At 49.6% G+C, this 15,275-nt stretch overlaps 1 protein-coding gene across 4 annotated transcripts in view; it reads left to right on the top strand.

Moving 5' to 3' along the window:
• The first annotated feature begins 6,554 nt into the window (after nt 1-6,554).
• Nucleotides 6,555-15,275, top strand: part of SHPRH (SNF2 histone linker PHD RING helicase) — an 81,134-nt gene continuing 72,413 nt past the window's right edge. For 3 of the 4 annotated variants that reach the window (XM_060188702.1, XM_060188704.1, XM_060188705.1), the window contains exons 1-2: nt 6,555-6,766; nt 11,992-12,588. In XM_060188702.1, coding sequence (XP_060044685.1) covers nt 12,022-12,588 — 567 coding nt within the window. In that variant the 5' untranslated portion in view covers nt 6,555-6,766; nt 11,992-12,021. Of the gene's footprint in view, nt 6,767-10,142; nt 10,293-11,991; nt 12,589-15,275 lie in introns of those variants that run through there. The other variant, XM_060188703.1, reaches the window with a different exon arrangement.

The raw sequence follows: 15,275 nt of genomic DNA, 5'->3' as shown, positions 1-15,275 counted from the left end.
AAGCTACGATGTAACTGATAATTATATATCATAGGATATTAGTGCATTATATTTAAGGTATTTAAGTTTATTTAAGTGTCCAGTTAGGAATTCAACAAGGTGCAAAGTGAAACTCAGACCTAATTTTGCCATTGTCCTATAAAATACATCTAAGTCCAACTCTAATCATGACACCACTTCTAGTGGATGAAAACATTGGAATTTTTTTAAATCATTTTGCAAGCATAATTTTATGTTACTACTGCTAAGACTAAACTCCCGTGAGATTTTATCTTCATTGAAAGTGTCACATTGCTCCCTTTCTACTCTAACTTGACACACCAGTGGTTTTACTAGCCCTTTCCCCCCAAAAACTGCAGAATGTATCTAACTTTAGTCACAAATGTCAATAAACTCCTTTACAGTATTTGATTTCTTAATGCCCAGGGAACATAATGACCACAACTAGTTGGCGAAAAAACATGGCTTTGGACAAAGGAACAACTAGGACTTGAGGGTACAGACAGCCTCTGGTGGGAACCAATGGTAAGTACTGACTATAATTTCACATCTTGCTTTATTCACCAGATGAATCTTCATCTACAAAATTTGCAAGGTAAATTTTACCTAATTTGCATTGCTTTTAGCAACATCAGAAACACTCAGAAAAGATGGTAAATTCTCCTCTACTTATGTCAGAAAAGCATGCTCTTGTGTACACACAACAAATTTTGCTTTCAATTCTGAGACACAGACTAAGAATGCACAATTTGAATTTTCAGTTTGCTGGTGGCATTTGCAAGAGGGTAGATTAGGGGGAAAAATAAAACTTTGAAATAAATCCAGCCTGCAAATCATCATGGAAAAAAATTCAATGAACACTAAGACATCTACTCAGAGTTCTTGTGGAGTTCTAAACACGTGGATTTGTATTCAGGTGGTACACTTCCTCGCCCCAACATATGCTACTCATGCTTCTTCTTCTTCTAGCGTTTGCCTTTCTTCCGTAGCCAGTCAACAGCGTCAGGTTGAGCCTGATGTGAAGTTTCAAGACCTCCTTTGAATTTGGAGAGGTGGCAGTCGTTGACTATGTGGGTCATTGTCTGGAGCCGCAGGGGCAGTTCGGGTCATCTCTGGCTCCCCAGCGATGGAACATAGCGGCGCACCGGCCATGGCCTGTCCGATAGCGACTGAGGAGGGCCCAATCATAACGTGCTAGGTCAAAGCTGGGTTGACGCTTGCAGGGGTCTGTGATGAGGTGTTTGTTCTTTACCTCAGCTGACTGCCAACTCTGTTTCCAAGAGTCTGGAACAGAGAAGTTCACTGTAGGTGTAGGGGACCAGATTGGGTGACCAGTTGGACAGGGTGGGCGAAGATATTCGCGTATATTGGTAGGTCCGGTCGAGCGTAGACGTGGGAAATGAACTTAGATGATGCCGCATCCCAACGAATATCTGGTGGGGCGATGTTGCTAAGAACTGGCAGCCATGGAACCAGGGTGGAACGGATGGTTCCAGAAATGATCCTCATGGAGGAATATAATTTGGAGTCGACCAAGTGGACATGGGGGCTACGGAACCATCCTGGGGCACAGTATTCTGCAGTGGAATAGCATAACGCCAGAGATGATGATCGTAGTGTGGAAGCACTCGCGCCCCATGAGGAGCTGGCCAGTCTTGCAATGATGTCATTCCTCGCGCCCACCTTTGCTGCAGTTTTTATGAGATGTTCGTGAAATGATAGAGTGCGATCGAAAGAAATGCCAAGATAGACTGGCTGGGCTTCATGCCTGATTCTCGTATCGCCAAGCTGCACATTAAGCTCACGCGAGGCCGAGGCATGGTGTAGATGGAAAACAGATGATACCGTTTTTGCAGTGCTAGGGATTAGTCGCCACTTTTTACAGTAATCAGATATCAGAGTGTTTCCTCCAGGATGTTGAACATGGATGCCTGAGTTGCACAGCAGATGCCATCGGCGTAGATGAACTTCCTTGAAGAAGTTTCTGGGAGGTCATTGATGTAAATATTAAATAGCGTAGGAGCCAGAACAGAGCCCTGGGGGAGGCCACTTGAGACAAGTCTCCATCTGCTAGACTTGTCACCCAGATACACCCGGAATCTTCTGTTTTGGAGAAGAAACGATATAGTGTTGGCCACCCATGGAGGCAGGCATCTTGAGATCTTGACTAGGAGACCACGATGCCAGACCGTGTCATAGGCTGCTGTGAGATCAACAAAGACAGCACCCGTCTTTAAATTCTTCTGGAATCCATTTTCAATGTAAATTGAGAGGGCCAGGACTTGTTCGCAGGTAGATCTTCCTGGGAGGAAACCAGCTTGGGCAGGTGATAGGAATTTCTCTGTAAGATGAGAAATATGTGACAGAAGCAGCATCTCAAGGAGTTTGTAAAACACGGAGAGGAGAGAAATTGGTCTATAGCTGGCGGCCAGTGTTGGGTCTTTCTTTGGTTTCAAAACTGCTATTATCTTCGCACGATGCCCCAAATTTTGGGCATAGATTCAGATTCCAAGATGTGGGACAGGAATGTAGTGAGCCACTTCTTTGCCGCGGGGCCCAAGTTAAGAATGAGTTCTGGGGTGATGTTATCATAGCCAGCAGCCGTTCCCGGTTTAATCCTCTTCAAAGCGTCTTCCAGTTCAGACAGTGTAAAGGGAGAGAGTTTTGGAGATGGACAAGGTAAACGGAAGTGGGATGACCACTCATGGGAAATCATGCTAATGCAAAGCAAGTCCAAGTCCTCCAATTCCAATATTTACTTGACTGCCTTCACTGTTGAACTGTCTACACAGTTGATCACCCATTACCAGTTCCCCAAGACTACACTTCTTCCTCTTACTCCCCATCATACAACATGCATTTTTGTGGTACCTTTGAACATTGTACTTCATTCCAAAACAGTGACTTTGATCCTAGTATATTAAATTTGTTATAAGTGGGCAAAGCAGTCCAGTTGGCAGTGGAGGAAATGATGAGAAAGAATCATCATTAGAAAACTTTAACCATACGATTTAGCCATCAACTTTACCTCCAAAGAATAGGTGTAGTTAAACAGAATATGGAATAAAAGTCTCAAAAGGTGCAAAGCGCAAGGACTGGCGTGAGGATCCTGGTTCGAGCCCGCGGCTCCCCACCTGCAGGGGAGTCACTTCACAAGGCAGGTCTACAGGTGTTTATCTTTCTCTCCCCCTCTCTGTCTTCCCCTCCTCTCTCCATTTCTCTCTGTCCTATCCAACAATGATGACATCAATAACAACAGTAATAACTACAACAATAAAATAACAAGAGCAACAAAAGGGAATTAAAAAAAAAAAGGGCAACAAAAGGGAAAATAAATAATAATAATAAAAAGTCTCAAAAGACAGCACTGAGCCAGAATGATTCTTCTTGTTAATAAACACTTTTGTGTCATCAAAGTTACACACCTCTTACCTTAACTTTTTTCTATAGCGACCATGGAAGTTTAGTAGCATTTCTTATTTATTTTTTTAAGATTTTATTTATTGATTGATGAGAAAGATAGGAGGAGAGAGAGAAAGAACCAGACATCACTCTGGTGTATGTGCTGCCGGGGCTTGAACTCAGGACCCCACACTTGAGAGTCAAATGTTTTATCCACTGCGCCACCTCCGGGACCACTCAAATTGCTTATTTCTACTAGCTGAATACATATATATATATATATATATATATCAAAGTTACAAGATAACATAGAAATATATATATCAAGATAACAGCTTAGGCAGAGGAGTCAAGAGAAGTTGCAGATCTTACGGACCTGTTTAAGCTAAGCTGCGGCAAATTGCCCTTCTGAATCTCAGATTCCTCTTTTGTAGAAAAACAAATTCAATACCTCATTTTATCATTCTTGAAAACAGATGGAAAGATCAACATTTTGAAAGGGCTTGCAAAACACAAGGTGCTACACATAAATCAGTTCCCGTTTCTGGCACCAAAAGGAGCTACATTTGTAATAACGCTTCTTCCACTTCTCAACCAGTCCTCCTCCTTGAGGACAATTTATAATATTTATTTCTTTTTTTTCTTTTTTAAATCTTTCTAGATTTATTTACTTATAGTGAGAAAGAGAAAACCAAAGCATCACTCTGGCACACGTGATTCTGGGGGTTGAACTAATGACCATATGCAGGAGAGCTCAAGCCTTAGTTCATTGTGCCACCTCGCAAGTCTCTGCAGGGTCCTTACACAAACCAGATTTTGTGACTTTCACTTGCTTCCTTTGGATAGTGCCAACCAGATTCACCTAATTCAGTTTTTTTTTAATTTAAATATATTTTTTAAATTTATTTATTTATTCCTTTTGTTGCCCTTGTTGTTTTGTTGTTGTAGTTATTATTGATGTCATTGTTGTTGGATAGGACAGAGAGAAATGGAGAGAGGAGGGGAAGACAGAGAGGGGGAGAGAAAGACAGACACCTGCAGACCTGCTTCACCGCCTGCGGGTGGGGAGCCGAGGACTCGAACCAGGATCTTTATGCCGGTCCTTGTGCTTAGCGCCGCCTGCGCTTAACCCGCTGCGCTACCGCCCGACTCCCCTAATTCAGTTTTTTAAGAGGGGAAGAGACAGTGAGATAGCAAGAGAAAGCAGCCTGCAAAGCACAATTCTGACAAGCAAGTTTCAGTCGCGAATAGTGTCCTCATTTTCCTGGTTAGTTTATAATATTTATTTCTTAAGAAGACAACTTGAGTTGGGAAGATGGCTATAATAAAACTATGAAACAACTATGAATTGTACCTCTCCTATGGTTTTGTCAATGTTTCCATTTTATAAATAAAAACTTAAAAGAAAGAAAGAAACCTCAGAAGGACTGAGTCTCTATCTTTGTGCTAGTAAAACTATACTTTCACCTCATTTATATAGTTTTGAGAAGAAGCCATTTAATTCTATGAACAAGCAGAAGTTTACTGACTGGTTTATTAACAACTGATCTTATTCTACACTTGTGGAAGAGGGATAATAATTAGCACCATGTAGGCAGATGCGCTCCGTGTTTTCAGGGTAAACAGGTGTTTCGGAGCTGAAAGCTTCCTTTGAGTTAAAGGGTAAAAATCAACCATATTTTCTGGCTCTGGGGAAGCAGGGCTCCCAGACACACCGGTGGGGTTGTCTTCCCAGGGAAGTCAGGTTGGCATCATGGTAACATCTGGAACCTAGTGGCTGAAAAAAAGTTAAGATATAAAGCCAAACAAATTGTTGACTAATCATGAATCTAAAGGCAAGAATATTCCAGATGGAGATTTGGGGGAGGGTCTCAGTTTTGGAAAAAGCTAGTAGGTCTATTTTAGGTATATTCCGAGGGACCCATGACTTTACAAGTTATTGCCTGAGCCTGACACCTGATATGCCGGTGGGTGCAAGTTATTGTCTGGGGAGATGATGTCATAGTTGGAAAAAGGACCAGAAAGCTGAATCAGGGAAGAGAGTAGCTCCCAAAGATGGGGAAAGTGTATATAAACATCATTGACTGTAAACCCCAGCAATTTGACCCGGGGCCCATATTCAGCACAGGAGCCTGTGTGACCTCTGCATCCCTGCAGGTCTGGGCTCACACTCTGTGCTCACCGCTGGAACATTCCAGGCCGCACTCACTGCAGGACCCGTCTTCCTCAGGTAGCAGGTCGAGTGTGTCGTCCAACCTCCCTTTGGAGGATGGGACATTCTCTACCACTGTTGATCCCCATTGAGGGCAAGGTCCTACGGGGGGCCCACAAGGGACCCATTGTGTTGTCTCTGATGGAGATGGCCAGTGACAATGGCGAGAGGGATCTGTTCGAGGTCTAGGTCCATCATGTCTGTGTGGGAACCCAGGGCCCCAGGGGACTTGTTGACACGGACGGGTTCTGAATCCTCTCCAAGTCATTGCAAAGTGAGCTGTAAGCCTCTCTCCAAAAGAATGAGCATTCGTCTCCTTGTGGATGGTGAAGATCGTGGACCGCCGCCAGCTTCAGAATCCCAGCACTACTGTTTCTCTCACTGTAAAATGTTTACTCTTAGTCCCTTCAAGTTATTTTCATTTTATTTTATTTATTTATTTGTTATCTTTATTTATTTTTGGGGAGACAGGCAGACATTGAGACGGGAGGGGGAGATAGAGAGAAAGACAGACACCTGCAACACTGCTTCAGCCCTTGCAAAGCTCTCCCCCTGCAGGTGAGGACAGGGGCTCGAACCCGCGGCCTTGTACATTGTTAACATGATGTGCGCTCAACCATGTGTGCCACCACCCAGCCCCTGGAACGTTATTTTTATTGTTACCTTTTCTTTAAAGACTTCAGCTTTGACAGCAACCTAAAGAGTCAATGCTTTCTAGAAGCCATTTTGAAACAGGCGCATGCGCAGAACGCACACTCCGCACACACACACTTCTCCAGCGGAACCCCGCCCACACCGGGGTCTCTTTAAAGTGACCACGCCTCCGGAGAGAATCCAGCCAATCCCCTGTTCGCTAATGACAAACTCGGACTATCGCGAGAACTACGGCCCAGGGCGGACATGCGCAGAAGGAACTCTTGAAGCCACCAAGGAAGGGAAAGGGAGCCGGGGGCGAACGGAGGTGCGCGTTCCCCGTGACCCCACGCTCCTGCGTGGAGCCGGCATCTGGGAGTCGCGGTGTCTGGGGCGCCGGGGCGCCGCGCCACACAGCCGCAGAAGGTGGGTGGCCGCTGCGGGCCCAGGCTCTGCAGCGGCGGGAGAGGATCCGGGCCTCGGCGCGGAGAGACTGCAAGGCCCGGAGAAGCGGCGTAGGTAGGCGCGTTTGTTTCATTTTGTTTTATTGGGGGGGGGGGGGGGAGGCATGGGGGCAGAGGGCAGAGGGCAGAGGTCGAGGGCGGCGGGAGGGGGCGGGAGGCCTGAGGGCGCCAAGCGGATGTCGGCGCCGCGCGTCCCTGGCTTCCCTGCTCGGCCCGCGGCGCCGGACAGACAGACAGAGCGCGAGGACCGGGGTTCGAGCCCCCTGCTCGCCGCCCGCAGCGGGGAAGCTTCCTGACGGGGGAAGCGGGGCTGCAGGCGTCCGTCCGTCCGTCCGTCTGTCTGTCTGTCTGTCTGTCTGTCGATCTCGCTCCGTGCGCAGCGCAGCGCCGCGGAAACTTGACAATCGGCAGGCGCTGCACCTGCTTTAGCGGCAACGACCCGGGTTCGAGTCCCCGGCCCGCCGCCCGCAGCGGGGAAGCGGGGCTGCAGGCGTCTGTGTGTCTGTCTGTCTGTCTCCTCCCTGCCCGTCTCCCCTTCCTCTCTGGCGGCGGACCTTCCTTTCCTGTTGCTTCCTTTCTTCTTCCTTTTCTTCCCTTTTCCCTTTCTCCCCGTTTTTCTTTTTTTTTTTTTTTCCCTTTTTCTTCCTTTTCTTTTTCCCTTCTTTCCTTTCCCCCCCCCCTTTTTTAATTTTTTTCTCTACTTTTCCCTTTCTTCTTTTTACTTTTTTCCTTCCTTTTTTCTTTCTTTTTTCCCCCCCTTTTCCTCTTTTTCCTTTTTTTCTTTTCCATTCTTTTTTTTTTTTTAATATTTTTTATTTTATTTATTCCCTTTTGTTGCCCTTGTTGTTTTATTATTGTAGTTATTATTGTTGTTGTCGTCGTTGTTGGATAGGACAGAGAGAAATGGAGAGAGGAGAGGAAAATTGAGAGAGGGAGAGAAAGACAGACACCTGCAGACCTGCTTCACCGCCTGTGAAGCGACTCCCTCTTTTCCATTCTTTTTCCTCTTTTCCCTTTTTCTTTTTTCCGTTTTTCTTTTTTCCTTCCTTTTCCCTTTCTTTTTTTCCCCTTTTTCCTCTCTTTTTTTTTGCAGTGTTTTACCTGTTGTTGTTGATTGATTCATAAAATAAAAATATACTGGCAAAACCATAGGATAAGAGGGGCACAACCCCACACAGTTCCCACCACCAGAACTCCGTATCCCACCCCCTCCCCTGACAGCTTTCCCATTCTCTATCCCTCTGGGAGCATGGACCCAGGGTCATTGTGGGAGCAGAAGGTGGAAGGTCTGGCTTCTGTCATTGCTTCCCCGCTGAACATGGGCGTTGACAGGTGGATCCAAACCCCCAGCCTGTCTCTCTGTCCCTAGTGGGGCAGGGCTCTGGGGAAGCAGAGCTCCAGGACACATGGTGGGGGAGGACCTTCTGCTCTGGCAGCAGCATCGGCATCTCAGTACTGGGTGCACAGTACTTAGCGCCGCCAAGTAGGTGCTAGGTGTTCCCCTTCTCGATGACTTTCGCTCCCTAGAATCTCCTTTTTTAAAATTTTTCTTTCGTTAACTTTTATTTACTTATGGGTTAGAGACAGCCAGCAATGGAGAGAGACAGAGACACCTGCAGGGGGAGATAGGAGGAGAGACAGAGACATATGCAGGGGGAGACAGAGAGGGAGAGAGACAGAGACACCTGCAGGGGGAGACAGGAGGAGAGACAGAGACACCTGCAGGGGAGACAGGAGGAGAGACAGAGACACCTGCAGGGGGAGACAGAGAGGGAGAGAGACAGAGACACCTGCAGGGGGAGACAGGAGGAGAGAGAGACACCTGCAGGGGAGACAGGAAGAGAGACAGAGACATCTGCAGGGGAGACAGGAGGAGAGACAGAGACACCTGCAGGGGGAGACAGAGAGGGAGAGAGACAGAGACACCTGCAGGGGGAGACAGGAGGAGAGAGAGACACCTGCAGGGGAGACAGGAGGAGAGACAGAGACACCTGCAGGGGAGACAGGAGAGACAGAGACACCTGCAGGGGGAGAAAGGAGGAGAGACAGAGACATCTGTAGGGGGAGACAGGAAGAGAGACAGAGACATCTGCAGGGGAGACAGGAGGAGAGACAGAGACACCTGCAGGGGAGACAGGAGGAGAGACAGAGACACCTGCAGGGGAGACAGGAGAGACAGAGACATCTGCAGGGGAAGACAGGAGGAGAGACAGAGACATCTGCAGGGGGAGACAGGAGGAGAGACAGAGACACCTGCAGGGGAGACAGGAGAGACAGAGACATCTGCAGGGGAAGACAGGAGGAGAGACAGAGACATCTGCAGGGGAAGACAGGAGGAGAGACAGAGACATCTGCAGGGGGAGACAGGAGGAGAGACAGAGACACCTGCAGGGGAGACAGGAGGAGAGACAGAGACACCTGCAGGGGGAGACAGGAGGAGAGAGACAGAGACACCTGCAGGGGGAGACAGGAGGAGAGACAGAGACACCTGCAGGGGGAGACAGGAGGAGAGAGACAGAGACACCTGCAGGGGGAGACAGGAGGAGAGAGACAGAGACACCTGCAGGGGAGACAGGAGGAGAGACAGAGACACCTGCAGGGGGAGACAGGAGGAGAGAGACAGACACCTGCAGGGGAGACAGGAGGAGAGAGACAGAGACACCTGCAGGGGGAGACAGGAGGAGAGACAGAGACATCTGCAGGGGGAGACAGGAGGAGAGACAGAGACACCTGCAGCCTTGCTTTGCCACTACCAAAGCTCCCCCAGAGACCCCTCCAGAGACCTCCCCATGCCAGGCTAGTGTGGGGCTGCCTCTTCCCGGCCGCGTGCTCTCTGGGTTGGCGAGAACATGACTGGAGCCAGCCTGGGCTCTGCTCACTCCGTGACGCGAGAGAGATGACCCAGGAACCAAGCCGGTGACAGCGAGGTGATTCAGTCCTTTATTGATCAGAGAGCCCAGTCTTTTAAAAGTCAGACCCAGAAGTGGCAAGTCGGAAACGGAGATGGCTTGATACGGTTTGGAAAGGGGCGGAGAAAGGCAAAAAGGGAACTGGAAAAGGTAGGAACTTCCTTAGCAGCTGTGGCAAGGGTTTTAACTGGGGGGATTAATACTACCCCGCAGGCAGGGAGGGTCTCGAGGGTAGAAAGAAGATACATCAGAGGAATGGAATGGGTGGGGATCTTTCAGGCAAAGCACTGATTATGTAGATAATAAGGGAGCCGGCCATAGTATCAGGAATGCAGGGTGCTTTGTGAGGCGGGGAGTCTGATAAGACGAGACAAACCTTGCAGGGGAGGGAGGGGGGAGTCCTCGTTTCCATCCTCACTCGACCTCTCAGCAGAGAGAGAGAGAGACTGACAGGATGGATGTGGCCCTCAGGTCAGGCCCTGCCAAGCTCAACCACATCCTCAATTTCCCAACATCCCCAGAGACCTCGCAGCCGCTGTGGCTCACAGAGCCCGGCCTCCTCACCAAAGCCCTGGCCCAAGTTTGAGTCCTCGCAGGAGAGCTGCACACCAGGGGTCACCGAGAACCTGCAGCCATGGAGACTTGGTGGTGACCCAGGCCTCTGGGCCTCTGGTGGGGCACTTTCCACAATGCGGGACCCTGGCGGCCACGGCGATGCTGTGACCACCGCTGCCCACCAGCCGACCTCCCTCGCCTGGCTGAGCTTTGCCAGGAGGGCTCCAGTGGGCACAGGGGCACTGCTGTCAGCAGCACCATCTGCCCCGACCACACTTTGGCCGTGACCAAGACCTTGGAAAGAATTCTCCTCTGACGTCTTGCCACGTATAAACACAAAAACATTTCTCGAGTTGGAGCTGGGTGGTGGCACAACTGGCTGAACGCACATGTGACAGGGCACAAGGACCCGAGTTCTAGCCCCTGGTCCCCACCTGCATGGGGAAAGCCTTGCGAGTGGTGAAACAGGGCTGCAGGTGTCTCTCTGTCTCTCTCCCTCTCTGTCTCCCCCTACCCTCTCAATTTCTGGCTGTCTATCCAATAAATAAATAAAGGTAATAAAAAATTCTAGGAAATGGAGGTCGTCCAAAAGTGGTGGAGCAGGGCTCCAGGTGTTTCTCTGTCTCTCTCCCTTGTTGTTGTTGATGTCATTTGTTGTTGGATAGGACAGAGAGAAATGGAGAGAGGAGGGGAAGACAGAGGGGGAGAGAAAGACAGACACCTGCAGACCTGCTTCACTGCCTGTGAAGCGACTCCCCTGCAGGTGGGGAGCCGGGGCTCGAACTGGGACCCTTATGCCGGTCCCTGCGCTTTGTGCCACCTGCGCTTAACCTGCTGCGCTACCGCCCAACCCCTGAGGTTTATTTATTATATAGCCTTTTTGTCCCTAAGTCAATATTACTTGCTCTCCTACAGAAATTTTTACATTTTTATACTTCAGCTTATGATTCAGTTCAAGTTTATGTATGTAGTGTAACTGAAGGTCAAGGGTTTTTTTGTTTTATTTTTTGCATATGGATCCCTCACTGAAATACAAATTCTTTCCCTGTTGACTGCCTTTGATTCCCCTCCCTCCCTCCCTCCCTCCCTTCCTTCCTTCCTTCCTTCTTTCCTTCTTTCCTTTCTTCTTTCACTGCTCCCAGAAGAGAAAAGTAGACACCTCCATATCTGCCTCACTGCTTATGCAGCATCCCTCTGCAGGTGGGGAGGGGGCTTGAACCCAGGTCCTTGTACACGGTACTGTGTGTGTTCACCAGGTCCACCGCCACCTGCACCTTCTCCTTTGATTTTTTTCTAAGATCAGTTGACCAAACACAATTTTCTTCTGTTGAGCTATGTATCTCCACCACTGTCAACTGTTTTGATTACTTCCTGTAATTCCTGCATGCAGTGTCTTTCAACTTTATTTAAAAAAAAAATTTTTTTTTTCACTTTTCTAGCTCTTGGGCTTTAGTATAACTTAGAAACAACTATATTTATTTCCTATTCTCAACTCTTGACACCATCTTGCCAGGAAATATTTCTAGTCTATGTTAGCTATCTAACTCTAGCAAAGATTACTAAAAGACAGGCTCTGAATAGACTTCCTGGGTCCCTTCTGCCCTAAGGTCCCTACTTCCATCTGCTCTATTCCTACTTCATGGCTTCTTTGTCCGCATCCCTGCTCCACCGGCTGGGCTGCCGCCCGGCCCTCATCTGCTTTATTTCGTTGTCTCTGCACACATCCGGCTCATGGTGTTGGTCGTCAGCTCCTTGCTGGGACACTGTGGCACCGAGACCCTCTCCTGGAATGCCTGCCTTTGCATTTCTCTTCTAGGTTCACCTTCGTCGCCAGGAAAGCTGCAAGATGAGCGGCCGGAGGAAGCACGCCCCTCCGGTGAAGGTTGACGAAGAGAGGCGGCAGCAGCTCAGCTGGCACATGCACGAGGACAGAAGGACGGACAGTGAGCCGCCCCACCCGGGCCCGGGCCCCTCTCCCCCCTGCGTCCTCCTGGACGGCCGCCTGCCCACGGAGGGGCCCGGCCGAGGGAAGAGGAGGTGTCCGGAGGGGGCGGGCATCTGCAGACCCCGGGCGCAGGGAGAGGCCGGGGCCCTGCGCCAGCCCCCCAGGCCTACGGTCGTGGTCTCCCCCCGTGACCCCGGCGCCTCCTGGCGGGCACTGCTGGGGGAGCTGACCCTGGAGTTCCCCGCCGCCGCCGGCCACCTGTCCCAGAGCAGCTTCACGCTGCGGCCCTCCGACGAGAGCGGGCAGCTCCTGGTCGCCCTTCCCGGGGAAGAGCCTGGCGGCCAGTGGGGCAGCACCGCTGCCGTGAGCCCCTCCGTGGGCGCAGAGCTGCTGGAGGATCTGGGCTGGCTGCAGAGCAAGAGGAGGCTAGGGCTGTGCCACCGGCCCGAGGGGAGTCGTGCCCTCAAGGTACCCCGTTCTCGGGCATTTTGTCAGCTGCTGCTGCAGTCTCCTCCTCCTCCTTCCTCTCTCCTTCCTCCTTCCTCCGTCCTCCTCCTCCCCCTGCCTTCCTCTCCCTTCCTCCTCCCTCCTCTTCTGTCCTCTCCCTCCTCCCCCTCTTCCTTTCCCCTCCCTCCACTCCGTCCTCCTCCACTCCCTCCTCTTCCTCTCCCCTCCTTTCCCTCTCCCCTCCTCTTTCTCTCCCCCTCCATCTTCCTCCTCTTCCTCTTTCCTCTTCCCTTCCTCCCCTCTTCGCTCTCCCCTTCATCCTCCCCTTCCTCCTCCCCCTCCTTTTTTCTCCTCAGCACCCTCTCCACACCCACTCCACTCCCCCTCCCTGGAGTCCTTTGCTTTGGTGTTATCTGTGCACCTAGTACAAATGCCATCCTGTCTGCCCTTACATCTTAAGTGCCACCTCTAAGTGAAATCATCTGCTGGCCGTGCTCCTGTCCTCCTCCCTGTCCGCATCATACCTCACTCAATATGACCCATCGGAGTTCAGCACAGCCCATGGCTTCCCGACTTCAACAGTTGACGTAGTTAGTGAGCACTCCTGCTAAGCTGCTCCCCAGGCCACAGAGCGACTCAATTAGGGTGAAAGAGCCGTAGAGCACCTTGACACAGCCCGTGGAGTTCTCCTTTCGTTTTCACGGCATCATCACACGGCCACACCTGCAGCGGCACAGCAGTTGTGTCCTGCCGGGCGCGCAGGAGAGAGAGATGATCCAGGAACCAAGCTCGTGGCAGTAGCAATACAAATCTTTACTCATGCGGGAGCCCCCGAGTCGGGAGTGAGTGCAGCGGGTTAAGCCACGTGGCGCCAAACTGCAGTGGCCGCCTCCAGCTCTGCATGCCAGCCCTTCTCCAGGTCGGGACATGGAAAGAGAGAAACCAGAAACAGAAGTGGCTTTTTATAGGATAAAACCGGAAGTGGCAAGTTGGAAAGGGAAATGGCTAGGAAAAGGGGGTGGAGAAAGGAAAAAGGCATGCTGGGAAGGCAGAACTTCCTTAGCAACTGTTTGCATGGTTTTAACTGGTGGGATTAATGTTACCCTGCAGGCAGGGCGGGTCTCGAGGTAGAAAGAAGACAGATACCAGCAATGCAGGATGGAGCAGGGGGGCTTGCTTAATGCCCCACTGTCGCTCGGCCACCTGCCCGGCCCCTGGAGCTTTATTCTTATTCTTTTCCACCTGCAGAATCAGTGTCCCCGGCCCCGTCTCCGCCCACCTCATCCTTTGAATGGCCTTGTCATCTGCCCCAGAAGCTCCAGACTGATCTGTCCCTGCACGCGTCCTGCTTCTCTTCTGCCCCTTTGCTTTCGTTTTCATTCCCTGACTGGGCTATTCCTTCTCTGTAGCTGGCAATTCATGGTCATTCTTTCAGTACTCATCTCAGAGCTCACTTCATCTAAGGACATCTTGGAGTCCCTGAGTGATAGTGATGTCACCTGCCTTTCTCTACAGTGTCTGCTGTAAATGTTCACTTTTGTGTTGGCACCTGCAGTACACTTCCTTTAATCTTTCTTACTAGAATCTGGGATTCTCCCCCCACACACACACACACAGGTTAGTAAAGTACGTAAATGAATGAGTAAATTTATAATTCAAGCCCTGCTATTTATGGGAGTCATTTGAATGCTCTAATTCCAGCTTCTTTTCCATATGAAAACACAAAAAGTAACCATTTTCTATTGTGACAGTCAAAATTGTGGTTCAGTAATTACAAATAGCTAAGAATGCATGATTTGTATATCTGTGTTGTTCCCCATGCACCACATCTTAATCTTTCTTTTCCTCAGATTCTAAGTTTTATGAAGATTTACCACTGTGAAAGTAAGTCGTCTGTAGGTGAACACAAGATAGACCAAAGTAACGGTGAAATAGCCCCTTTGCAACTCTGCCGTATATCGTGCTGGCAGATTCTCTTTAGTGAGAAATGTCTGTTTCTCAGTGATTGAGGAAGCAGCTTCCTGATAATGCAAAGGAACAAACAGAAAGCTGCCTTTATGGAGTTAGCTGTAAGACATTTTTAAATTGTCTTATCTAAGCTACCTCAAGTAGACATCTCTCAGGTTTTTTTTTTTTTTCTCATTTGCAAATGAGAGTATTTTGCAAGTTTGTTTAGCTCCTTGGTTTTGTTTTTTTATTGTTGTTGTTATTGATTTCGTCGTTGTTGGATAGAACAGAGAGAAATGGAGAGAGGCGGGGAAGACAGAGAGGGGGAGAGAAAGAGAGACACCTGCAGACCTGCTTCACCATCTGCGAAGCGACTCCTCTGCAGGTGGGGAGCCGGGGGCTAGAACCGGGATCCTTATGCCGGTCCTTGCTCTTTGTGCCACGTGTGCTTAACTCACTGCGCTACCGCCCGACTCCCAAGTTTGTGTAGCTCCTAAACACTAGTGTCATTATTCAAGTTTGCTTATTTGAGTTGCAGAAGTTCTTACTGTGTTGCTTTACTGCACCAAGATAATTATCTCTGCGTTTTAGTGTTTTGTCGTAGTAGAGGTTCCCAAGCCTCATGATGCCTTAGAGTACTGTTGTGTGCATCATAAGTGTCCGGGGAACTAGCATCTGGGATTTGCCTGGTGCTCCTGGAGCTTGGAAATCTTGAGGCTTGGTGGGTAGAACTGGTACTGTGTTACACTCAGTTCTGCTTA

The sequence above is a fragment of the Erinaceus europaeus genome, chromosome 4 (assembly GCF_950295315.1).
Source record: "Erinaceus europaeus chromosome 4, mEriEur2.1, whole genome shotgun sequence".
Lineage (NCBI taxonomy): Eukaryota > Metazoa > Chordata > Mammalia > Eulipotyphla > Erinaceidae > Erinaceus > Erinaceus europaeus.
This window is presented reverse-complemented; position numbering and strand designations above follow the sequence as displayed.